The sequence below is a fragment of the Trachemys scripta genome, chromosome 2 (genome assembly GCF_013100865.1).
Source record: "Trachemys scripta elegans isolate TJP31775 chromosome 2, CAS_Tse_1.0, whole genome shotgun sequence".
Classification (NCBI taxonomy): domain Eukaryota; kingdom Metazoa; phylum Chordata; order Testudines; family Emydidae; genus Trachemys; species Trachemys scripta.
In genome coordinates this window covers 239,457,563-239,479,877 of record NC_048299.1, presented here as the reverse complement: position 1 = coordinate 239,479,877, position 22,315 = coordinate 239,457,563, and the positions used below count along the sequence as shown (strand labels likewise).

The window sequence follows — 22,315 nt, the reverse complement described above, 5'->3', positions numbered from 1 at the left end:
TCTCGGATTGGTTAGTCAGATGGTAACAATAGCAGTTCATTAGCCTATCTGAGATAAAACAGTTGCTTCTTATGGACATGTGATCTAGCAATGTTGGCACCCTTGTTGGCATTCTGAGTTGAGAATACCGTGTCTGTGAACAGAACAGAGAGGATTTCAATCTCCAGGGTTATTTGTTCTGAAAATTATGTTTTAATGGGTGAAAACTGCAAAATTGGGCACAATGGGGAACTGGAGCCTAATCCTGGAAGGTTCTGAGCATTTTAAAATCCCACTGAGTGCAATGAGACTTCAGGCCATTCATTATCTTCACAGGATCATGTTCTGTGTGCATATAAATTAGAGAGACTTTCAGTAAGACTTATGGAAAATATTTCTGTATACAAAGCTGTGGTATACATAATGATCTTCTTTACCCTACTCCATATATCTTTCTCTCAGTTGTCCATCAGCGTGTTTTTTTCCTAATATGATCATTAATAAGCCTAGAGGACCTCTGTAATATTGTATAAATGATGCCTTCTGAATTGATAGTAATTTAATTTATACTGTCAGGTTAATTTTATGGCTAATTTTGCTTTGCATGTACATAAAATAAGATAATATGAGGATTTTCTAATCTGGAATTGTTTATACATATGAGACTGCAATTCTGCTTAATTTTGGGGAAATAATATTACTGTTGGTTCTGTGTTAACTCTTCTAAACTGAGCATAGTTGTGCATTACATTTTATTTTTAACATAAAATAGACATACTATTTGTATTTCACTTTAAACATTGAACCATGTATCACAGGCTTACTCCTTATTTATTGTTAATATTGATTCTTGTAAATTTAATTCTGTGGATTAAAAAAAACCTGTCTTGTTTTTTTTTTTTTAAAGATGCCTTTAGCAGATCTAGTCAGGAAATTTTGTTGGGGGCAGGGAAGAAAGGAAAAGAATTCTTGAACATCTTTCATAGTTTTCCCACCGCCTCCAGGCATCATACTCACACTATGTAATATATGGTGTGTGGGTGTGGGTGTGTACAAACTGCATTTATTTGTTTTTAGTGAGACTGGAGTTTTTAGATATGTATGGTATCTAGTTTCTTCTATAGCTTCCAAGTACTCTAAGTCAGGGGTTCTCAACCTTTTTCTTTCTGAGGCCCTCCTCAGCATGCTATAAAAACTCCAGGGCCCAGCGGGGGAGGGAGGAGGGACATGGGACTCTGGGCCAGGGGTGGGCCCTCGTGCATAGGTGTAGTTTTACTTCTATTTTGGGGGTGGGGCTTGGGCCAGCTCCGCACAGCAGGGTCCAGGAAGGCAGCGCCATGTCCACCCCCTGACTCACCTCACCAGGCCACCCAGCCTGTCTGGGTTGTGTGTGGTGAGAGTTCAGCTCAAAAAGTTAAACTGCTCAGGATGCAAGGAGAGGGTAACTAGAGACTGTGTGTGGGCAGGGGGATAGCTCAGGATGCAGGAGGGATAGCTAAAGGCTGTGTGCCAGGAGGGCTCCCCTGTGGTCACTGCTCCCCAAGGGTTCTGCCAGCCATAGAGCTGGGTCCCCGTGCCTGGGTGGCTCTTACTGGCTGTGTGAGCTGAGGAGCAGCTGCAAACCAGGTCACCAGCAGCAGACGGGGGAATGCCGTGGCTGCCTGCTCCATGACACCAGCCAGAGCAGCAGCTGCCCACGCTGCCAGGCTCTGGCTTCCCGCCTCCAACCTGGCCAGGGGGTGGGGCTTCGAGGGCAGGGAGAGGAGGAGGGGGCGGGTGTGGAGCTGCCCCTGGGACTGCCTTGCTCTGGCACTGAAGTGGGGGTAGGGGGAGGGCAACCAGTGCTTGGGACTTTCAGCCCTGTGAAGGCGGGCGCCAGGGCTCGGGGCTTTCAGCCCCGCAGCGAGGGACTCCAGGTTTTAGGATTTCAGCCCTGTGGCAGGAGGTGCCAGGGCTCGGGCTCTGGGTTTCAGCTGCAGGATCTTACATCCCCCTGAAAGGGCTGGGGGATCGCGGACCCGCGGTTGAGAACCGCTGCTATAAGTGAACCCTCTGAGGACAGATCCTCCACCATTACTACCTCTACCAGGAGGACCAAGGACCAAAAAGCAAGTGAAATACTGTGAAGTGGAGAGCCCTTTCAAAGCCACAAACCCAGATGCTCCAATGGCTCTGTTCACAGGAGTAAAGGGCTAGGTGAGATTGTTCACCAATCTGAAGGAATTGTCATATGTGCTGCCCCTCTCCATAATTTATAAAAGTCGTTGGGGAGCAAGCACCTCTGTGTTAGCTGTTGCAGGGTGGGCGTAGGGTTGAAGATTCCACTCCTCTGCTCCCATGAGTCTCTTTACTCCATACAGTTCTGGTGTGTTGCCTTCGCAGCAAAAAAAAAAAAAAAAAAGTAGGAAAAGACTCAGGAAACATACTGGTGGATTAGGATAATAACATTTAGAGTACAGATTTGGGAGAACATTTTGCTTATTAATTGCCTTAGTTGCATACTCATATATGTATAGGAATTTTTATAACGTTTAACTGCCAAGATCACTGGGTATTTAAAATGAACATGTATTGTCATTGCTTTCAATATGGTCCAACTGCTATGCAGTCAGCCTTGACAAGGGAATTTGTGGATTTTATATTTAGAAGGTTTAATAAGAACTAAAGCTGCTGCCTCATTTTAACCCTTATTTTTCTTGTAGACCTCTCCTAGGGCGAAAGATTATCTCCTTAAGTTCCCACTGAAATATTTAGTAGAAAGTTTTGTTGATGGTTAATCTGGGTTTAGACTACACCCTCCCCAGCCAATTATTGTTTTGGACTTTAACAACAGAAACCACAAGGCAAAGGAAGAGAAGATACATCTGACAAAATTGTGGGTTCAGTATTTGCAGTCCAAAAGTGACTAAAAATTAACTGAGTTTTCAAAATTAAATGCTTTAGCAAAACAACACTTAAAATAAATAAAATATAAAACAAACACTTCTCTAAATAAAATCATATGCTAAGTGTGTTTCTTTTGGGAGTTTGCAATCAAATAATCTGTCAGAGCAAAGGCATCTCAACTCAGGATTTAGAACAACTGGATCATTTTACCTTTGATGCAACCCATAACCCTGAACACCCTTCTCTTCTCTTCATTGAGCATGGGGTGATACACCTCTCAATTCCTTAAGAATATTCAACCCATGCCCATTTGCAGCAGACACTAGTCCCAGAATCCAAACTAAAAGGTGTGCTTCATACCTGCATCGTTGGTTGTCATGGTAATGAGTAACCGTCTAGTTTTCCAAAGCATATGCTGGCATTTGCCTGGCACATATAATCCACAAACCCTTTAGATTCGAGTTAGGGGATAATATCACAAACACCCTTGTTAATTCATGTGACAGAGTGTTGGATACATTATTTTCATTGCCTTGTTTTAGATGTGCTAAAGAAATAGTCTGATAACTTGGTGTCTGTGATAATTTCAGGGCAATCTCAGAAGCATAGTTTATATGCAGAAGATGAAAGAACTGAGCGGAAATGGATAGAATGGATGTACTTCCATTTATTTCCAAAAATAGCTGATGATGTGGAGAAGATGATTAAGGGCTCAACTATTTGAGTTGGAAAAGAATGAGATAAGGTTGTCAGAAAGCTGTTGTATTGCACTACGGAAAATCAACTATATTTGTTGGTGTTTAAGAGCTTCATGCACATCATACTGAAGATGACATCAATTGTTATGTCATCTTGCAAGCCCAGTTGATATCTTCCATCTCTGTTGTCTTGTGTGCATACCTATTCCTCATATATATATATATATATCTGTTAGGACTGCATACTATTCTTCAGATGAAGGATAGTGCCTGAAAGTTTGATTTACCTTTAATACAGTACTACTGCTTTGAGATCCTTGTTGAGGGGTTTCTTCTGGCCACAGAATTTGTAATGGGATTCAGATTCCTTCCCCACTTCTAGGTCAGTATTTTGAATCCAGTTGAGACTGATTCAGAAAATTCTGAATGTCTGTTTAGTTCTGTAGACTGAGTGAGTAAAGTGAGGGTTTCAGGACATTTGTTCACTGCACAAAAACCTCCATGAGCATCAGAATCCCTTTTTGCAGCCTCAAGTAGAGAGGCCAAGAAATGAATGGGAATGAAGACTGGACTGCACTCGCTGTCTCTCTCAAACAAATTTGAGGCACATTGGCAGTACTTTATGGAGGGAGAAGCTGCAGTGCTGCTGACTGTGCATCATGTTCTGTGGCTGCACAGAGAGATTTCCAGTATTTCCCAAAAATAGTGAGTGCGGAGAAGGGAGGAATGGCCTTCTTCCATTGCTTAGTTGTTTCCTTTAACACTCAAGCAAATCTCTCTCTCTCACTGAACAGCTACCTTCAGATAGTTCCTAGGGACTGAATTAAAACATTCTTTCCTCTTCTTCCTTTCATTGTAGTGTAGTTGATAAAGGATGGGTCTGGTAGTCCGGAGTCCTGGGTTCTCTTCTCAGTACTAGCAGCACTTCCTATGTATTATCTTAGACAAGTCAAACTGTCTTCTGTGTTTCTTAGCTTACCTGTCTGTAATTAAAATGGGGAGAACGAGACTTACCCGCCTTTGCAAAGTGCTAGATGTATGGGTGAAAAGTGCTATGTAACTGCTAAATAATTACTTTTCACTGGACTTAATTGGGCTTTCCTCTCAGTTCATCACTGTTATGACCCATTCCCTTGTTTTGTATGTTATTAATGTGCTATCCATCTCAAAACCATCACAATAGTGTATTTGACAGTAATATTAGTATGGATACTACGGTGATGGTCATCAGTACAAAATCCTTTAGATGAATTTGAGCTCAATTTATATATCTGGATCAACTTATTTTTCTATTCTGTTACATGCATGGGGCTTTTTACATTCCTTTTTGCTAGTTTACAGGGTAAGTTGTAAAGGAAACTAGACAGTAGAAATTTAAACTGGTTTAATTCAGCAACCTTTAACACCAATTTTTTTGTGGGTTGCCATAGGAATACTAGGTAAAATTAATATAGAGCGTCTTTTAAGAATCTTTCATGTCTGAATATACATCTGGAACTGTTTGCTCTAACTAAAAGTAAAATAAATGCCACAGCGTATTATACCATACGTTTTTTCATTTAAAAAAGGAAATTGAAAACATACCACTTCTAGAAATGCTTGACATTGAATTGGCTATTGAAACTGTATCAGTAAAATATTTATATATTCCATATTTTGTTCCATAGATCAGCCTTCCTTGATGCATTAGACTTGGAAGCCTGCCATTTATGCTGAAATTTTGCCATATATGAAAGACCGCCTTGTTTTAAAAATGGACTAAATCATTTAGGATACAGGAAGTGAAGTAAATCTATTTGAATACATGTACATCTCTTTCCCCCTTCCTCTCTCATGCACATGTTTTGGGTTTTGGGGGGATTTTTCTTTGTGTTTTTCCCCCCATATTTACTTTATAAGGCTGGTTACACTTATAGTAAATATCAACATTCATTTAACAGCTAAAAACAGTGGTAAAAATAGTTCCCATTGTAAAAATTGAATGTATGACAAGAACAGTATAGTTACTTGAACCAAAAAATCCACCAAAGAAACGTCATAATTTAAAGTTGGTTTTACGGCATTCTTTAATTTAAAATGGAGCAAAAAGTTTCTGTGGTTAAATCACAGCTCTTAGCTCTTTGCTGTAAAAGAAATTCAAGAATGTATATTTCAAAATGTTTTTTTTTAATATAATCCAAAACAAATGCAATAGATCCCTGCATACTTGAAACATACTTTCTGAATTTATCCTAAATCTGTCATTGCTCCAGAGGCTTGTGTGTATGGATTAGGGCTGGCCCATTATTTCACCATCTATCTCCATCCTGAATTGATTGCAATGAACAATACAGAATGAATTGCAGATGGTCTCCTTTTTCTTGTAGTTTGGAGGATCTCTGGGCTTAAGACCCATTTGGTAGGACTAGACTAACCATTCCAGAGCTTTGGCTGCTTATTAGTATTCTGAAGTAGAAATGCTTACACCTGAAATAGGCTGTTCTCACTATCCATTCGAACTGTACTCTTAAATTACGTGTAAGGTTTTGAGAGATGGTGAACATACGGGCTGTGTGAAGCTTTCATCATGGACCTGAAGCTATTCAAAACTCACCTGGTTAATTACAAATTCAAAACTCACCTGGTTTAATTACAGATTCAAAACTCACCCTAGGTGTATATGAATTAAGGTTTGCAGACATGGGTTTAGTTTTATGCTTTTGCATCAAAACCATGTGAAACCGCATGGAATTCCACAGTTTTGACTAGGGTTTTGTTGGGTTTTTTTTTTAGTTCTTTTGAATTCCAAGTGAAACTCAAGGCATATGAGCCCATATGTAATGAAAATGGAGCAAATGCACATGAATCCCTGTAAACCAACATATATGTGAATATGTCTTCCTCTTATGGTTGCCAAATTTCTAATTGCACGAAACCGATCACCCTAGCTCCGCCCCTTCCCCAAGGCCCTACCCCTGCCCCGAGGTCCCGCCCCCACCCACTACATTTCCCCTTCCTTGGTGGCTTACTCTCCCCACCCTCACTCACTTTCACTGGATTGGGGCAGGGGTTGGGGTGCAGGAGGGGGTATCCGCTCTAGGCTGGGGGTGCGGGCTCTCGGGTGGGGCTGGGGATGGGGGGTTATGGGTGCAGGAGGGGGCTCTGGGTTTGGGGGGGGGCTCAGATTTGGGGCAAGGGGTTGGGAGTCGGGGTTGGGTCGCAGGCTTACCTCAGGTGGCTCCCGGTCAGCGGCGCAGCAAGGGTAAGGCAGGCTCCCTGCCTGTCCTGGCTCCAAGCTGCACCCTGGAAGCGGCCAGCAGGTCCGGCTTCTAGGTGGGGGGGGGGGTTGGGGGGAGGGCAAAGCAGAAGGCTCTGTGTGCTGCTCTCACCCACACGCACCTCCTACCCCCCAGCTCCCATTAGCTGCGGTTCCTGGCCATTGGGAGTGCGGAGCCGATGCTCAGGGCGGGGGCACTGCGCGCTGGCCGCTTCCAGGGTGCAGCACGATGCCAGGACAGGTAGGGACTAGCCTGCCTTAGACCTGCAGAACTGCCGAACGGACTTTAAACATCCCGGTCAGTGGTACTGACCGGAGCTGCCAGGGTCCCCTTTCGACCAGGCGTTCTAGTCGAAAACCGGATGCCTGGCAACCCTACTTCCTCTTTAGGCTGTGGAGTGGATGCTCTCCCTCCCCTTTATATGTACAGAGATGAAAAAATCCACATGGGACTTGTGTGAAGACTGTATAGGCAGTATTACAAACCCCAAGCATCCAAAAAACATGAGCCCTCCAAAATGAAATTTTAACAATAATAAATGTTGGCTCCTTTTTATTTGTCTTTAGATTTTTGAGTCTTTTAGAGTTCACATTTTTAGGCTTTTCTTTGCAACTATGAGGGTGAACACTGTTTCAATTTTCATTTTAAAAAAGAAAAGAAAAGAGTCTCATGTAATAATCACATGACTCCAGAACCTGGGGCTTTAAAAAAAACAACAAATATTACAAGGCTCACAATTAGAATAACAAGAATTTATAATAAATGGAGATATCCCTATCTCATAGAGCTGGAAGGGACCCTGACAGGTCATTGAGTCCAGCCCCCTGCCTTCACTAGCAGAACCAAGTACTGATTTTGCCCCAGAACCCTAATTGGCCCCCTTAAGAATTGAACTCACAATCCTGGGTTTAGCAGGCCAATGCGCAAACCACTGAGCTATCCCTCCCCAGTAATGGGGAGCTATCCCTCCCTATTACTATTTGTAATAGTGTGTATAAGCGGTGACACTTCAGAATTCTTCTTCACCCCTCTACTCCTTTATCTTCTTTGAGGAGCCCCTGTGTTTGAAATCAGAGTAGTCAGGGCTCTGCAAGTTTGTGGGTGGGTAAGTAGAATTGGGAAGCACCTGCTGTACGCACATGTCTGGGAATCTACAGCTCAGGGAAAGGGTGGAGAGTTAATGTTGGGAGCAGCAGGAGGAGCTTTTGTGCCAGAGGAGGAACATGAGAACATAAGAATGGCCATAGTGGGTCAGACCAAAGATCCTTTTAGCCCAGTATCCTGTCTTCCTGTCCCCAACACAAGTACAGAGGAGAAGGCCATCCTCCTGGGATGGCTCAATATCTGTGTGGTTGTTCTGTGCCTTCCAGGCAGAAGAGCAAGCTTTGCAGTCTATGTTTCCTTTCTGGCACTGCAAACCCTACCCTTTTCAGGAGAGCATGCAGCCTCGAGTCTGCCAGGTGTGGCATTGTTAGAATTGGGCAGGACAGTCCCAAAATGCAGAGTTCAAGTCCCATTCCCCAATGACTCCGGGACAGCATTTGACCCAGATTCCCTGCAACACACTCCATATGTGCCTGAGGCTCAGGGGTGCCACCAGCCTTTTCATGGTGGGAGGCAGGATGGCTGAGGTGGGCCTTAGCTCCCCTCGTCACAAGACCCTGCCCCCTGCTCCTCCTCTTCCCTCCAAGGCCCTGCTGTGGGGAATCCTGGATGCTCCACCTGTCCTGGGTGGCCTGCCTGGGGACATGGGCTGGGGGTTGCTCTTGCCATCTCCCCACTCCCCCCCCCCACCCAGGGCAGGTGGAGGGTCCAGGGCTCCCCACAGCAGCCCAGGCTCCCTAGGCAGCTCTTACCATGGCCTGGCTCTGGCTTCCAGCCTGGCCAGGGTGCAGGGCTTCGGGGGGATGAGGAGAAGCAGGGGTGGTGGCTCAGGGAGGAGGGGGCAGAGCTGGGGCCACAGAGAGGAGCAGGACTCCTGCATGAGTCCCCCTTTTGCCTTTTGAAAAGGTGGTCACCCTAACAGGAGTGGTGCTAATGCATTTCTGGGTAACAATAGTTATACTTACTACTGTAATTAAAGATAAACCTACGTGCTTAAGGACATAATAAATTAGTGAATAAAAATCATTTAAAAAGAAATCCTGGATCGTTACATGAACAGGTTATAATATATTGAAAATCTGAAACTGGAGCACAAAAACAATACACTAGTGCAACTACATGGTCCATTTAAATAACAAAATATAAACCAGTCTAGTCTGTTTCTTAAATGTGCTCATTTTCCCTCTGAGTAGGGATTGTTCCAAAATTCAGGCCAGATCAAAAGCTAAGTGGACTTGCGGGGAGGAAGGAAGAAGTTGTGATTGTTCATGATAGCAGAATTGCTTTTAGTTATCAACAGTTGAATGGGAGGATACAGATTGTGCCTGCTCAGTGTGACCAGCAGACTGCTAGTGGAGTTTTGACTTCTCTCTCTCTTTCCTCCACCCACCTCCATCTTCTCCCTGGCTGTGTCTGTGCTCCCACATGCTTCAAATCTGTGTACCTGGACTGCCTTCTCTAACAGTTCAATGTGAGTGTTAGCAGAATGAAAACCAGATGGACCAGCAGTTCCCACTGTTATCTCCCAGCCAGCTCTGGCAAGCCTCCCTTTCTCTCTCCTTTCTTGGCATGGCAGAAATATTTGCCTTTATTTAGGAGGGCCTCTACTCACTGCTGTGCCTCTTTCCCTCAGCTGCAACATGAGTTGAAAGCTATTTATTCCCTTGTTGCTGAGGTTGGTTGAGGTGAGTGTGAGATAAATTAAACTATTAAGAAAGTAATTAACATTTTGAGGCTAATTTCCAAAGTTCTTTATTTTAAATAAATGATTTGTTGCAGTTGTTGGTTTAAATGTTTCAGCATAGCAATACAGAGAGAGATTTGTATGGAAAACATAATTGCTCCCATTATTTGAGTTACCACACTTCACCTGGCTGTGTAGATGCCTTACAATTTCAGCCAGTCTTTTTGGACACTGTTTACTACACTACAGAGATTATTGACCTTAGATCAACACTGCAGATTCTTTACTGCTATGATTACAAAGTATATTCCCTTCCACTCATATGGTTTTACTTTCTCAGTCTTAGGGTTTTTTATTTCTTAAGTCTGAAAAAAACTAACAACTCTCTTTATAGAAACTGGTCTTTTTTTCAAAAAGAGAAAGAAAATGTTGAATATAGCTTCTGCAACTGCAAAACTTTGCAGAATATGTGGCCATGTCATATTTCTGTAGTTTCTTAGTAGTAAGGGATTGGGACCACAACATTCTTTGGTATTACCTGCTCTTTTTAAATTAAATGAACTGGTATTATTTCTAAAGATCCTTTAAAATATTTCTATTGAAAAATATATTACTGGAATCCCTCTTTAATACACATATGTGCATGTTATATATAATATCATGTGTGTATATAATTTTATGTATGTATTTGTGTGTATCTTGTATCTGTTTTTATCGACAGTTTTAAGGTCTCATCTTCTCAAGAACAAATATTTTTGCAATTGTTTTTCCTGGGGAATAACTTTGGAAAAGTTACATTAGTAGCTAATGACCACTAAAGGCTAAATGTGATCATCTTACTTACTCCAGGAGTCTCAATGAACTGCTGATGTGAGTAAGGCAATCACAGTGTGGCCTTAAATAGGTAAATGGTGTATTGCTTTGTTTTGCCCATTCTTGATGTACAGATTTTAAGATTTTCTTTTTTTTTCCAAATGTACTTCTTGAATTTAGGTATAAAAGCTGGTAAAACAGAGTTAAATCTTGTAGTTTCAGTGGCAAATATCTTGCATCAGGAGAATTGTCTAGTCCTTTTTCTTCTTGCTTCTTTAAATTTCCCAGAATTGGAGGATGCCTGCAGTTGTCCTTGATGTTAAAGGTATAAATTGAAACAGCTGACAGTGTTTTTTATATTAATAATAAACTAGTATAAATGCACGAGTCCTGAGTCTGCCAAAGATACCTTGTGTTATATGGCATATGGTATTTATTTCTTGTTGATTTAAAAAAGAACCAGGAGGCGGACTGGTAAACCTGGGCAGGAGACAGGCAGTATTAACCCTGATATCCGTTATACTTACAAAGACAAAAGATGAAGAAGGCAGCATGTGCTACAGGGAAAACCAGTCATGAAGAGCGCTGGCTATGGCCAATATCTCACCTGTACAAAAGCGCTTCAGGTTTTTGTTCTTCCAGAGTTGTCGTAAGGGGATTTATTACCTTCCTGACTCTTCATCTAATTTCTCCTTTTGGCTAATGTTAAAGCCTTCAAGTGAGGTGGCATTATTGCAGCTCCAATACTGTTTTTGGGGTAGCATCTGCACATGCTAGAAATAAAAACACAAGATAATACGACCCTGCTTATAAATGAGGTCCTATCTGTGTTACACCTTCTTAAGTGCAGTTTCAACGATGTAATCTCGAAAAAACAAGCTGAAGTAGATAAATATGTTTATCTTCCGCAGAAGCTGCTGAAGCTGCTTAGTTCATGGTTAAGCTTTTTATTCAGAACTGTTGTATTTGGAGAAATAAAATAGTGTGTTCATGTGGTATGTTACAGATCGCACTGAGAAGCATTCCACAATGCCAGACTCACCCGTGGATGTGAAGACGCAATCCAGGCTGACGCCTCCAACAATGCCACCTCCTCCCACTACCCAAGGAGCTCCAAGAACCAGTTCATTCACACCCACAACGTGTAATTAGACTTATTTTCTTGCTTTGTTCCATATTCTTTTGCATGTGAGATTTTGATTTTTCCTGTATGTAAGAAATAAATTATGTGAAGAGAACCCTATCTGACATGACTAGAGCAGCAATTCATTATACTGCAATAAAGTCATTACGCAAAACTAAGAACACTACAGATCAGTACATTTTAATCTGTGAAGCCAGTCAGTTCAGAGGTGTCCTAATTTATTGGTGGGTTGGGTGCATAGTGAAAGAATAGTCAGTGCTAACTTCCCCTGCACTCTTGCTCCAATGATATAATTCCTGATAAAAGAAATATGGAGACTTTCTTCTCAGCTTTATTGTTGTGTGGTGAAATCGCATTCCCTTTTGAATAAATGCAGTAGTATTAATCTGTTTTTGAAGGGGAAAGACAAAGATATTCAAAGATAAATGCCCTTTCCCTCTCCTTCCTCCTGAAAATAAATTAATAAACATTAACCAGGAATTACATTAACAGTCATGTTTTCAAAAGATGCTGAAATATCTTTTTATCTCAAACCAGTCACACTGAATCTGGAAATCCCTAGCCTGTGACTATTTGACTTACTTCAATCACTGTGGACCAGATTCCAGTCTCTGTTAACCTGATACAAATGCAAAAAAATCTGCATTGACATCAATGGCGTTACTCTGCATTTATATTGGTGTAACTGAGATCAGAATCTGGTCCATTATCTGGGTCATTATTCATTATTCTATTTTCTTTCCCCCATTTCTAAAAATAAATATTTTTTGTCTCTTACACTGCATTGTTATAATATAAAAATAAAAGTGTGTTGACATTTTTTAATATAAATACTTGTGAACCATGTAGGCATGTGTATGCTTACACACAGTAACAGCACCATTTTATTTCTGCAACCCTTGTCCCTTGCCCCCTCCTTGTCTGTCAGGTACACCATTTAGCACATGCAATTTACCCCTGTGCAGAATGCAAGTGCAAGGCCTGGGTACCTCTTAAATTCCAGGGGAGCCCTATTTGGAAGATTTACATGTGACTTAAATGGTGAATAATATTTGTACTAGCCTTCTGCACAGGCATAAATTTCACTCATAGGCACTGATCCTGCAAAGACTTATAAAACTGCTTAACTTTAAGCATGTGAGTAGGCTCAGGGATTGCTCATGTACTTAAAGATTTGCATGTTCTTTAAGTTGTTGCAGGATTGCAATATTAAATTGTAAGTTCATCAGAGCTGTGACTTGTATCTTGTGTGAAATGCCAAGCACAATTATGGATGCTGTAAAACTCTATTATCAATAACAAGAAGAAGAGGACATAGCTTTCCTTTAATCAGTATCTGTAGGCTTTGCAGAATTTGTGTTTGTTGGATAAGTCTAGAATCTATGTGAACCGATGCATTTTAGAGGATTCCTTTGTTTTCCTCATGCTGTTGATATCAAACCTACCTCTAACTTTAAAACTTTTTAATCTTCAAGTGATCTGGCATCTGCCTATAACAGTGCCAAGTTACAGTACAAACAGTACTGTTCTAGTGTCTGTTTCCCAATAATATGTGAATGTCCACAGCCCAAGTGTATCCGTTTCTGGGCTGGTTGGTGTTTACAGAAGAAGAATCACTAACTTGTTCACGGTTTTGTTGAAAATTGCAAATATTAAATTCTGTTTTGTCAACAACACAGACTTTTGCCAACCTACAAATTTGACCATCAGGGGACTGAGATAAGATTTAAAACAAAAATTGTGTTTATTTATGTTATTTATTTATTGTGTATTGCTTCCTTTTTTGTTGTTTGTTTAATTATTTTCAGAATGTGCCATCCTTAGTCCTTACCGTGTGTGTGTGTGTGTGTGTGTGTGTGTGTGTGTGTGTGTTTGCGCACGCGTTTCCAGATGGAAAATGTACACACAAAGGTAGGGCCTCTACTTCTTCCTGTTCCCTGTGGACACTTTCCTCAGGCTTCCCAGACAGTCCCTATCTACTGCCTCCTCTGAACACAGTATTTGCCTGGTTCTCCTGACCCTTCCCGAGGTTCTGTGCTCCCTGCTTTTCTGGGCCTTCTAAGTCATTCTCCTTGGTCCACTGCCCCTTGTCCCCGCCTGTATGGACTCAGTATAGACCTCAGAGCAGTGAGTGAGGAGGCAGAGGACATCTGGTCAGTGTCCTGCTGGAGATGTGACACACTCCCATCCTTTCCAAATCTTCACTTACATTATCTTAGGTACTTATATGGCTCCCCTCACCATAGTATCTGAGTGCCTCACAATCTTTACTGTATTTAATGTACTATATTAATTCAGATACCCACCCCAATGCAGCATTAAGAGGAGCATGGGTTGGAGCTGCCGTGGCTGCTGTCTGGGGCTTCCCTAAGCCAGCTCCTCTCTGGTTTGGATACTGCTTCCCCTACTCAGCACACATGCTGGAGTTGTGTCCATCCTGGCTAATAGCCATCAATAGCTGTTAGCCAGGATGGGCAGGGATGGTGTCCCTAGTCTCTGTTTGCCAGAAATGGGGAGTGGGTGACAGGGGATGGATCTCTCGATGATTACCTGTTCTGTTCATTCCCTCTGGGACACCTGGCACTGGCCACTGTCGGAAGACAGGATACTGGGCTAGATGGACCTTTGGTCTGACCCAGTATGGCCGTTCTTATGTTCTTATTCTGAAGCTCTGCAGGAGCCACCCAACCTAGGAGCCATGTTCCCTAGTAACTTGGTGCCACATTACATTTTGATTAGAAAAATAGAACCACATAAAGTGAACATGGCACACATAGCAAGGATTAAAAACTGGCTAACTGATTGGTCTTGAAAAATAATTGTAAACAGGGCATTGTCATGGAGCTGGTGTGTTTCCAGCGAAGTCCCACTGGGATCGGTTCTTGATCCTACACTATTTAACATTTTTATCAATGACCTGGAAGAAATCCTAAAATCATCACTAATAAAGTTTGCAGATGACACAAAAATTGGGGGAGTGGTAAAAAATGAAGAGTACAGGTCACTAATACAGAGCAATCTGGATCAGTTGGTAAACTGGGCACAAGCAAACTATGCATTTTAATATGAGTGAATGTAAATGTATACATCTAGGAACAAAGAATATAGGCATTATTTGCAGGATGGGAGACTATCCAGAGAAGCAGTGACTTAAAAAGATTTGGGTTGTAGTGGATAGTCAACTGAACATGAGCTCCCAGTGTGATACTGTGGCTAAAAGAGCTAATATGATCTTGGGATGCTTTAACACAGCTCAGACTCACTCCTGCGGCACCCCTTACTGGTCGTCCTCAGGAATTAGCTCTTTGACCCAGGAGCGCCCTCTGCAGGCCAGTGATCCGCTTGCCATTGACCCCCGTGTCCCTCCCAGGACCCCAGTGCCCTTGCCTTGGGTGCTGCCCCCCCTGGCAGTACCCCACTTTCTTTGGGTTTCCCCACCCACCATCCCCACTTCGCCTCAGTTTTGGCTACTGCCCAGTCTCCATCTAGTCCCCATTCACTGGGGCAGACTGCAGTATCAGCCACTCATCATAGGCAAAAGGGTTTGGACTGGCTGCCTTTACCCACCCTCAGGCTGCCCCTCTGTAAGCCCAATACCTAGGTGGGCCTAAGACTAGGCCCTGCAGCCTGGGGAGTTGCTGGCCTAGGGCTTCCCAGCTCCTAAGGCCTTTCCCTAGCCCTGCCTCACTCTAGGTCCCCAGGTGAGTTCTCCAGCAGCCAGGCCTGTCTCCCTCTCCAGTCAGAGAGAGACTCTGTCTGCTTGAACTCCTGGCTCAAGCCTTTATAGGGCCAGCTGGGCCTTGATTGGGGCATGGCCCCAGCTGAGCCGGCTTCCTCCGAATCAGCCCAGGCATCTTGCCCTTCCACAGCCCTCCTCCAGGGCTGTTTTAAACCCCTCAGGGCAGGAGCGGGTAACCATCCCGCTACAGATGCATAAATAGGGTAATTTCGCGTAGGAATAGAAAGGTTATCTTACATCTATATTTGGCCCTGGTGCGACTGCTGCTGGAATATTGTGACTGGTTCTGGTATCCACAATTCAAGAAGGGTGTTGATAAATTGGTGAGGGCTCAGAGAAGAGCCACAAGAATGATTCAAGGATTAGAAAACATGCCTTATAGTGATAGACTCAAAGAGTTTGATCTATTTAGCTTATCAAAAAGAAGATTAAGGGGTGACTTGATTACAGTCTATAAATATCTACCTGGGGAACAAATAATTAATAATGGGCTCTTCAGTCTAGCAGAAAAAGGTAAAATACAATCCAGTGGCTGGAAGTTGAAGCTAGACAAATTTAGATTGGAAATAAGGCATAAATTTTTAACAGTGAGAGTAATTAACCATTGGATGAATTTTCCATCACTGACCATTTTTAAATCAAGAATGGATGTTTTTCTAAAGGCTAGGAATTATTTGGGGGAAATACTATGGCCTGTGTTATACAGGGGGTCAATCTGATAACAATGGCCTTGGAATCTAAGAATCTGGTGTTTTCAAAATGGAACTGCTGCTATATCTACTGCTTGGCAGAAATCACTCTGAAAATGCCACAGAATTGTGGTAAATTTGCTGAAATTTAGTGAGAGTTGGCAGCATTCAAAATGGGTGAAAGAAGAGTTGTAATCAAGAAATAGGGATGGCTATGCGAGAGGATAACTCGCTGTTACTAAGGGCTGGTCTACACTACCGCAGTAAATTGACCTAATTTACGCTACTTCAGTTACATAAATAATGTAACTGAAATCAATGTAGCTTAGGTCGACTTACCTTACTCTTCTTGGGTACCTAGAATACCAGAGTCGATGGGAGAGTGCTCTGCCATTGACTTAGCGGGTCTTCACCAGACCTGCTAAATCGACACTGTTGCATCGATCACAGCAGGGCCAATCTACCTGTAAGTGTAGACATGGCCTAAGTAACAGAGGGGCTGGCATGTTTTTATAGGGCACTGCCTGAGAGAGGCCAGTGGCTAAGAAAATGTTAAAATAATGTTTGTGTTATAGAGAGTAGTGAGCTCAGTGTGTCACCAGTCTGTCTGTTCAGTGTTTTCAGTGGGCAGCCACCTGTCATTTTTTAATTTTATATCCTCCCATGTAGATGATTCTCCATTTGTTATTTGTGGAAGAATGTTTTATGGTACATCACGGGCCAAATTCAGGGCTTGTTCAGTTTTTGGGTGGCTATGGGGGTGCATTGATTCTGCAAAAGAAAGGTTGTTGTTAAAGGCTGGAATATGAGTGGCCCCTGCTCAGCAGAAGAATCAACAAATGGCCCTGTTCTGCCACTACATTGGTCCATAGAGCATGTCTGGCACGTTGTCTGTGCCACCCAGGGCCATCCTTAGGTTTTATGGGGCCCTATGCAGTATTATTAAACTTGAGCCCCTCTACCCAATGGTGTCAAGTATCAGGGGGTAGCCGTGTTAGTCTGTATCTACAAAAACAACAAGGATCTGTTAGTCTTTAAGGTGCCACCAGACTCCTTGTTGTTTCTGCCCAATGGCAGCCCAGGCTCGCATGTGTATTTTAGATGAGGATGGTTTTTTGAAGGATTTATTTAAAAAACTATATGTCTGAAGATCCAAGCATTTAAGACTAAAGATGAATACTCAGCTTATGCATATAAAAATCTATGCAAGGATTTTTTAGATATGTGATTTTATAATCTTCAGCAACACGCTAATGAAATATTTTTAAAGCAAATTTTAAACTAAGATCCTGTAGACTAACATGTTCTGAGTTAATATTATAGTAATGTACAACTGTTTTTGTCAGCAAATTCAGAAACTGACAGTTTTTATCTGGGGCTTGGCAAATGCCTGTTAAATGGCTTCATTACCACTTGAATGGCTCTTTAAAAGTTTCAATGTGCTAATAGGTCTGGCAGGCTGGAAGGCTTTTTTACTTTTAAATACTAGATCCCCTCCAGAGGAAGACTCACCAGGCTGCAGCAGCCAGCTGTGGTGGGAGCCTGCAAGGGTCAGAACAGGGATAGGAAGAGGTGGGAGGGTGGACACTAAGACACAGGGGTGCCCCAAATTTTTGGGTGCCCTACACAGCTGCGTATGCTGCGTATGCCTAAGGATGGCCCTGGTTCCACCACACTAGATGGAATATATTGTTCACTCCTGTGTGTGAGGAACAGTTTCACCAGAGACTGTGCTCTGGAAGGTACAGTCTCTTGTGCTCGTCCAGGGCACAGCTGTTCTGCACTAACTTTTGCTAAGGGCTGTTGCTTAAATGCTAGTGTAATCTGCTCAAGAAGGTAGGGTATCCTAGTTGGGGCCCATCTGCCCTAAAATATATGGCCCATCCCTTGCCCCAAAACTCATCTTCTGCTGTTCTGGCTATTAAAGTAGGAAACCCACAGCAGTTACACTCTGCTTGGATAACTGTTTTCGAGTAAGGCAGTATAGGGAAAAAGATGGCCTTAATTTGGTACATTTCTGGAGAATGAGAACAAGAATTTCAAAACTAGACAGGCTAGCATAGCAACACTAAAGCAGGTGCCCCTTCTCTCTTAAATATGTGTGAGTTCTAGCCTCTAATTTTATCATTAATAATAATATGATATATTATTATTATAATATATTATAATATAAATTTATATAAAATAATTATAATTTATATAATATTATAAATATAATATTTGTCTAAGGTTCTTACATGGCCCGCATTACTAAAAAATCAGAACACTTCACAATCATTTAATATGTTCCACACAACAGCACTGTGAAGTAGGGAAATATGTCAGACCTGTTTTATAGAAGGAGAACTGAGATGTGAAGAGGCTAAGTCTAAGGCCACGTGGGAAGTCTTGAGGAAGAGCCAGGGAAAAAAATCCATATCTATTCCCAAGGCCCAGTCCAGAGACTTGGCTACAAGCCTTCAATCTTAACAATAAATTCACAGTGAACATTGCACCAGTTGTACCTTTTTATACAAATCCATCTTTCTGTATGTTAGTGGCTATAAAATATGTGTGAGAGAAAATAGCCTTCTAATTGGGTGGCATAAGGTTAAAACTTGAAAGTCCTGTTTTTATAAACACAGCTGTCGGGTGTGTGTACAAAACATGATAAAAAATGTTCAGATAAATTTAGCCTCCACTAAATATGTGTGCACTCTTTCCAGAGAAGTTTATTTTTAAAAAATGTTACACTAATATAAGCCTATGACAAAAGACTGACCTCCAGATGATGTTTGTTCTGGTCTGAAAACATGTCAGGTGTCTGACATGTGTGCATATGGGAGCTAGTGCTGTCCAGATCCATTACCAGCTTCTGTGCAAGATACATGAACTGTGGAGAGTCATTCTATCAAAAGACTAATTATCTTTAATTATACCAATGGAGTCAAAATATCACCTACTTCATATTTTCACAGTTACGCAATCAATTTTAAGGTGAAACAGAGAACATGTTAAACTTATAAATGTTCTTTCTTTCCATTTTTTTCTAACCAGTAACCAATGGCACTAGCCATTCACCAACAGCATTAAATGGAGCTCCATCTCCACCTAATGGCTTTAGCAATGGGCCATCATCTTCCTCTTCATCCTCTCTGGCTAATCAGCAGTTACCACCAGCTTGTGGAGCAAGGCAACTCAGCAAACTGAAGAGATTTCTTACAACCTTACAGCAGTTTGGCAATGACATTTCACCAGAGATTGGGGAGAGAGTACGTACCCTTGTGCTAGGACTTGTGGTAAGCAAATAACAGTGACTATTATCTTTTTTTGTTCATAGTAGGTTTTAACTTTAAAAATTGGAAGATGTATTAGTAGTTGTGTAATAAACAGTTGATGCATGCATGCACTGTGGTTATTCTGGGATTATGGAACTTGGGACCAGGAGAACCTGCCTCCCTGCACCCTGCCATTAGAGCTAATAGAAGTAAATCCACTAGCTGTCAGTAAGTAGTAGTCTATTTCAGCCCAGGTCTCCATTAGAAACTTTTGCCAGTATAGTAATTTCAGTTAGGGGTATGATTTAAAATAAATGAATAAATTAAAACCTGTCTATACTGGCAAAAAAATGTACGTCATGTAGTTATACTGGTATAAAAATGCTTTTGACAGTATAGCTTATTTTGCATGGAAATCTGTATAAGCTATATAATAGAACAGGGATTCTCAAACTCTGGGTAGGGACTCCAAAGTGGGTTGCGACCCCATTTTAATGGGGTCGCCAGGGCTGGCTTAGACTTGCTGGGGCCTGGGGCTAAAGCCAAAGCTCAAGCCCCTCCACCTGGGACCAAAGCCCACGCCCTGGGCAGTGGAGCTCAAGTTACAGGCCCTCTGCCTGGGGCTGAAGCCTTTTGGCTTCGGCTTTGCCCCCTCTTTCCCCCCACCAGGGGCGGAGGGGCTCAGGCTTTGGCTTTGGCCCTCCCCTGCCCCGGGCGGTGGGGCTTGGATGGGCTCAGACTTCAGTTCCCCCTGGGGTTGTGTAGTAATTTTTGTTGTCAGGAGGGGGTCGCGGGGCAATTAAGTTTGAGAACCCCTGTAATAGAAGCTTGATTTTATGAACACCAGTCTTACGAATGGCCAGTTATACAAACCATTTTTTCCAATGATGAAAAAATTGCATAACAAAAGTGCTGTCGATAAAGGAAAAAGTCAGCATGTGTTCAGTGTATTGAAAATTGCTTTGCCGTGGTTTGAAAGACAAGAAGAGGAGAAGAAGGCAGTGTGTTGCACCATACTGCAAGGTATGTACCATGCCTACAGTAATTCTGAGATGCTTAATTTTATGAACTTTTTGATTTTTATGATCTCCTCAACCTTCAATTAGTTTGTAAAATAGGGCTTCTACTGTACTAGAAAAACCATTTTTGCTAATATAAGCTTAATGTACAGTAGGAGGATTTGCTGGTATTCTTATAACCTTTTCTCGCATAGACCTGTCCAGCGAAGACCTGTAGTCACTTAGGCCAACTGCAAGAGGGATTTAATGTGCTAAGCCAGTGTATTGCAGTTGTATATCATGTTATTTATTATGGTAATTGTATGGAATTCCTGGTATGTAGAAATAATATTTTTACAATGCTGTTTATCTGTACATTTTGAATAACTTTCCCAGTTTAAAGACAGAGAAACTAAAATGCGGAGAGGTTAAATGACTTGCCCATAATCACTTGCCATTCTGTGACAGCACTAGAAATTGAACCCAGGTTTCTTCTTATTGCCACTGACAATGTTGCCTCCCATGTACATCTATATAGCTCATTCAGCTGGGCTTGGATATACTAGAAAATAAAATTCGTGGTCTGATTTCCAGATGTTACCACTTGAGTTGCCACTGACTTCATCTGGAGCTGCGAGTGCTACCACCGCTGAATATCAGACCACATATGTCACACATATGTTTTTGTACAGTTCTAAAAAAATCTGGTCAGTACCATGACAAATAAACAAACCAACAATAACTATGAACTAAAAATGCACCTTAGACAGTGCAACTTAAATGTTACGCTTCCATGACTTGCTAGGAGCCCTACTCTGTATTTAGTTGCATACCCAAAACTCCCATTGACTTCAGTGGAAAGCTAGGATTAGCTGTGTGCCAGGGAAATTGTCTTGCATGGGCTGAGGTAACTGGCAATAACAGTGGAGTCCAAGTCTGTAAAATGTAATGAGCATCTGGTGAATGTGTGCTTGAAGGTGACAGTTCTCCATTCTTAGTAACTACAGCTTCAATTTTAGGCTTACTTATGTGATTCTGCTTTGAAAAATGGAACCCTAAGGGTGGTTTTGTGGGATTCCATGTTATTGTTTCTCAATGATTTCCTTATCAGATGTGCTCCTCTGTTTATAAGTAGCACTGTTTTCTAACTTGCCAAACGTCATCTGTGCTCTGGGAATCTAGCTGGGACCTTTCCTTCTTAAACCTCACCACCTATAACAGAATAACTGCTTATTCAGTTAGACCTGTGCAGCCCATTGTCCTCAAATTATGCCTTCAGTGATTTCCCTGCACTTTGTGATTTCCCTGCACTCTGAACTGCCTTGCTTGGGTTTGCACAGGTACAAGTGAATGTAAGTAGTAAATAATTCTGTGTAGTATGGTTGTCTAATGTACGATATAATCCTAGATGCGATTTAGTAATTTTGAGATATATTTGCCAACGGATGAGGAATAAGTGTCCTTAAAAAGTGAATTATTTACACCTATAATACATATGTTAATATGCTCCTGTTACTTCCCAATCCTCTACTGAGAATTAAAATATAGTGGGCACCATTTTAAATTTAACAATTGTGTTTGTGCTGCCATGGTGCCTCCTATTCTATGTGGATTAGGCAAATTCTGTTTGAATAGCAAGCACCCTTAACTCTTTGAAATCCAGGGGAAATGAGGGTGTTTATCACCATATAAGAAATGCTTGGCACTATGGATGCTCAAGCCCTTGCTTCAAGCCATGGACAATGAATATCTGAGAGATTCAGTGCTGCTCTTTATATACCTAATAAATGGATTGTTTGTAAAATGATTCACTCCCACTGCAGTGAAACTGTGTTCAGATGTAGTTACATCTATATTTTTAGATGAGTACATTTATTTACTCTGTAACATGCATAATTTTCTGATATTGCATTAGGAGGAACATGGGTATTAAGCAAAGTTTTGGTACAGAATATTTTGGCTAATATTTCTCTTGTTAAGCGTTTTCATTGTTTATGTCACCAAGACAGAATTTTTTTTCCTTCTACAGAATTCTACTTTGACAATTGAAGAATTTCATTCCAAACT

The 22,315-nt window shown here is 41.8% G+C and overlaps 1 protein-coding gene across 7 annotated transcripts in view; it reads left to right on the top strand.

The window, feature by feature from the left end:
* The window catches only part of RUNX1T1 (RUNX1 partner transcriptional co-repressor 1), a 141,973-nt gene that overhangs the window by 62,332 nt on the left and 57,326 nt on the right, over nt 1–22,315 (top strand). For 6 of the 7 annotated variants that reach the window (XM_034763254.1, XM_034763255.1, XM_034763252.1 and 3 more), the window contains 3 exons: nt 11,428–11,565; nt 19,030–19,271; nt 22,278–22,315. The exon at nt 22,278–22,315 is cut by the window's right edge and continues 52 nt beyond it. In XM_034763254.1, the coding sequence (XP_034619145.1) occupies nt 11,428–11,565; nt 19,030–19,271; nt 22,278–22,315 (418 nt within the window). Of the gene's footprint in view, nt 1–9,493; nt 9,610–11,427; nt 11,566–19,029; nt 19,272–22,277 lie in introns of those variants that run through there. The other variant, XM_034763257.1, reaches the window with a different exon arrangement.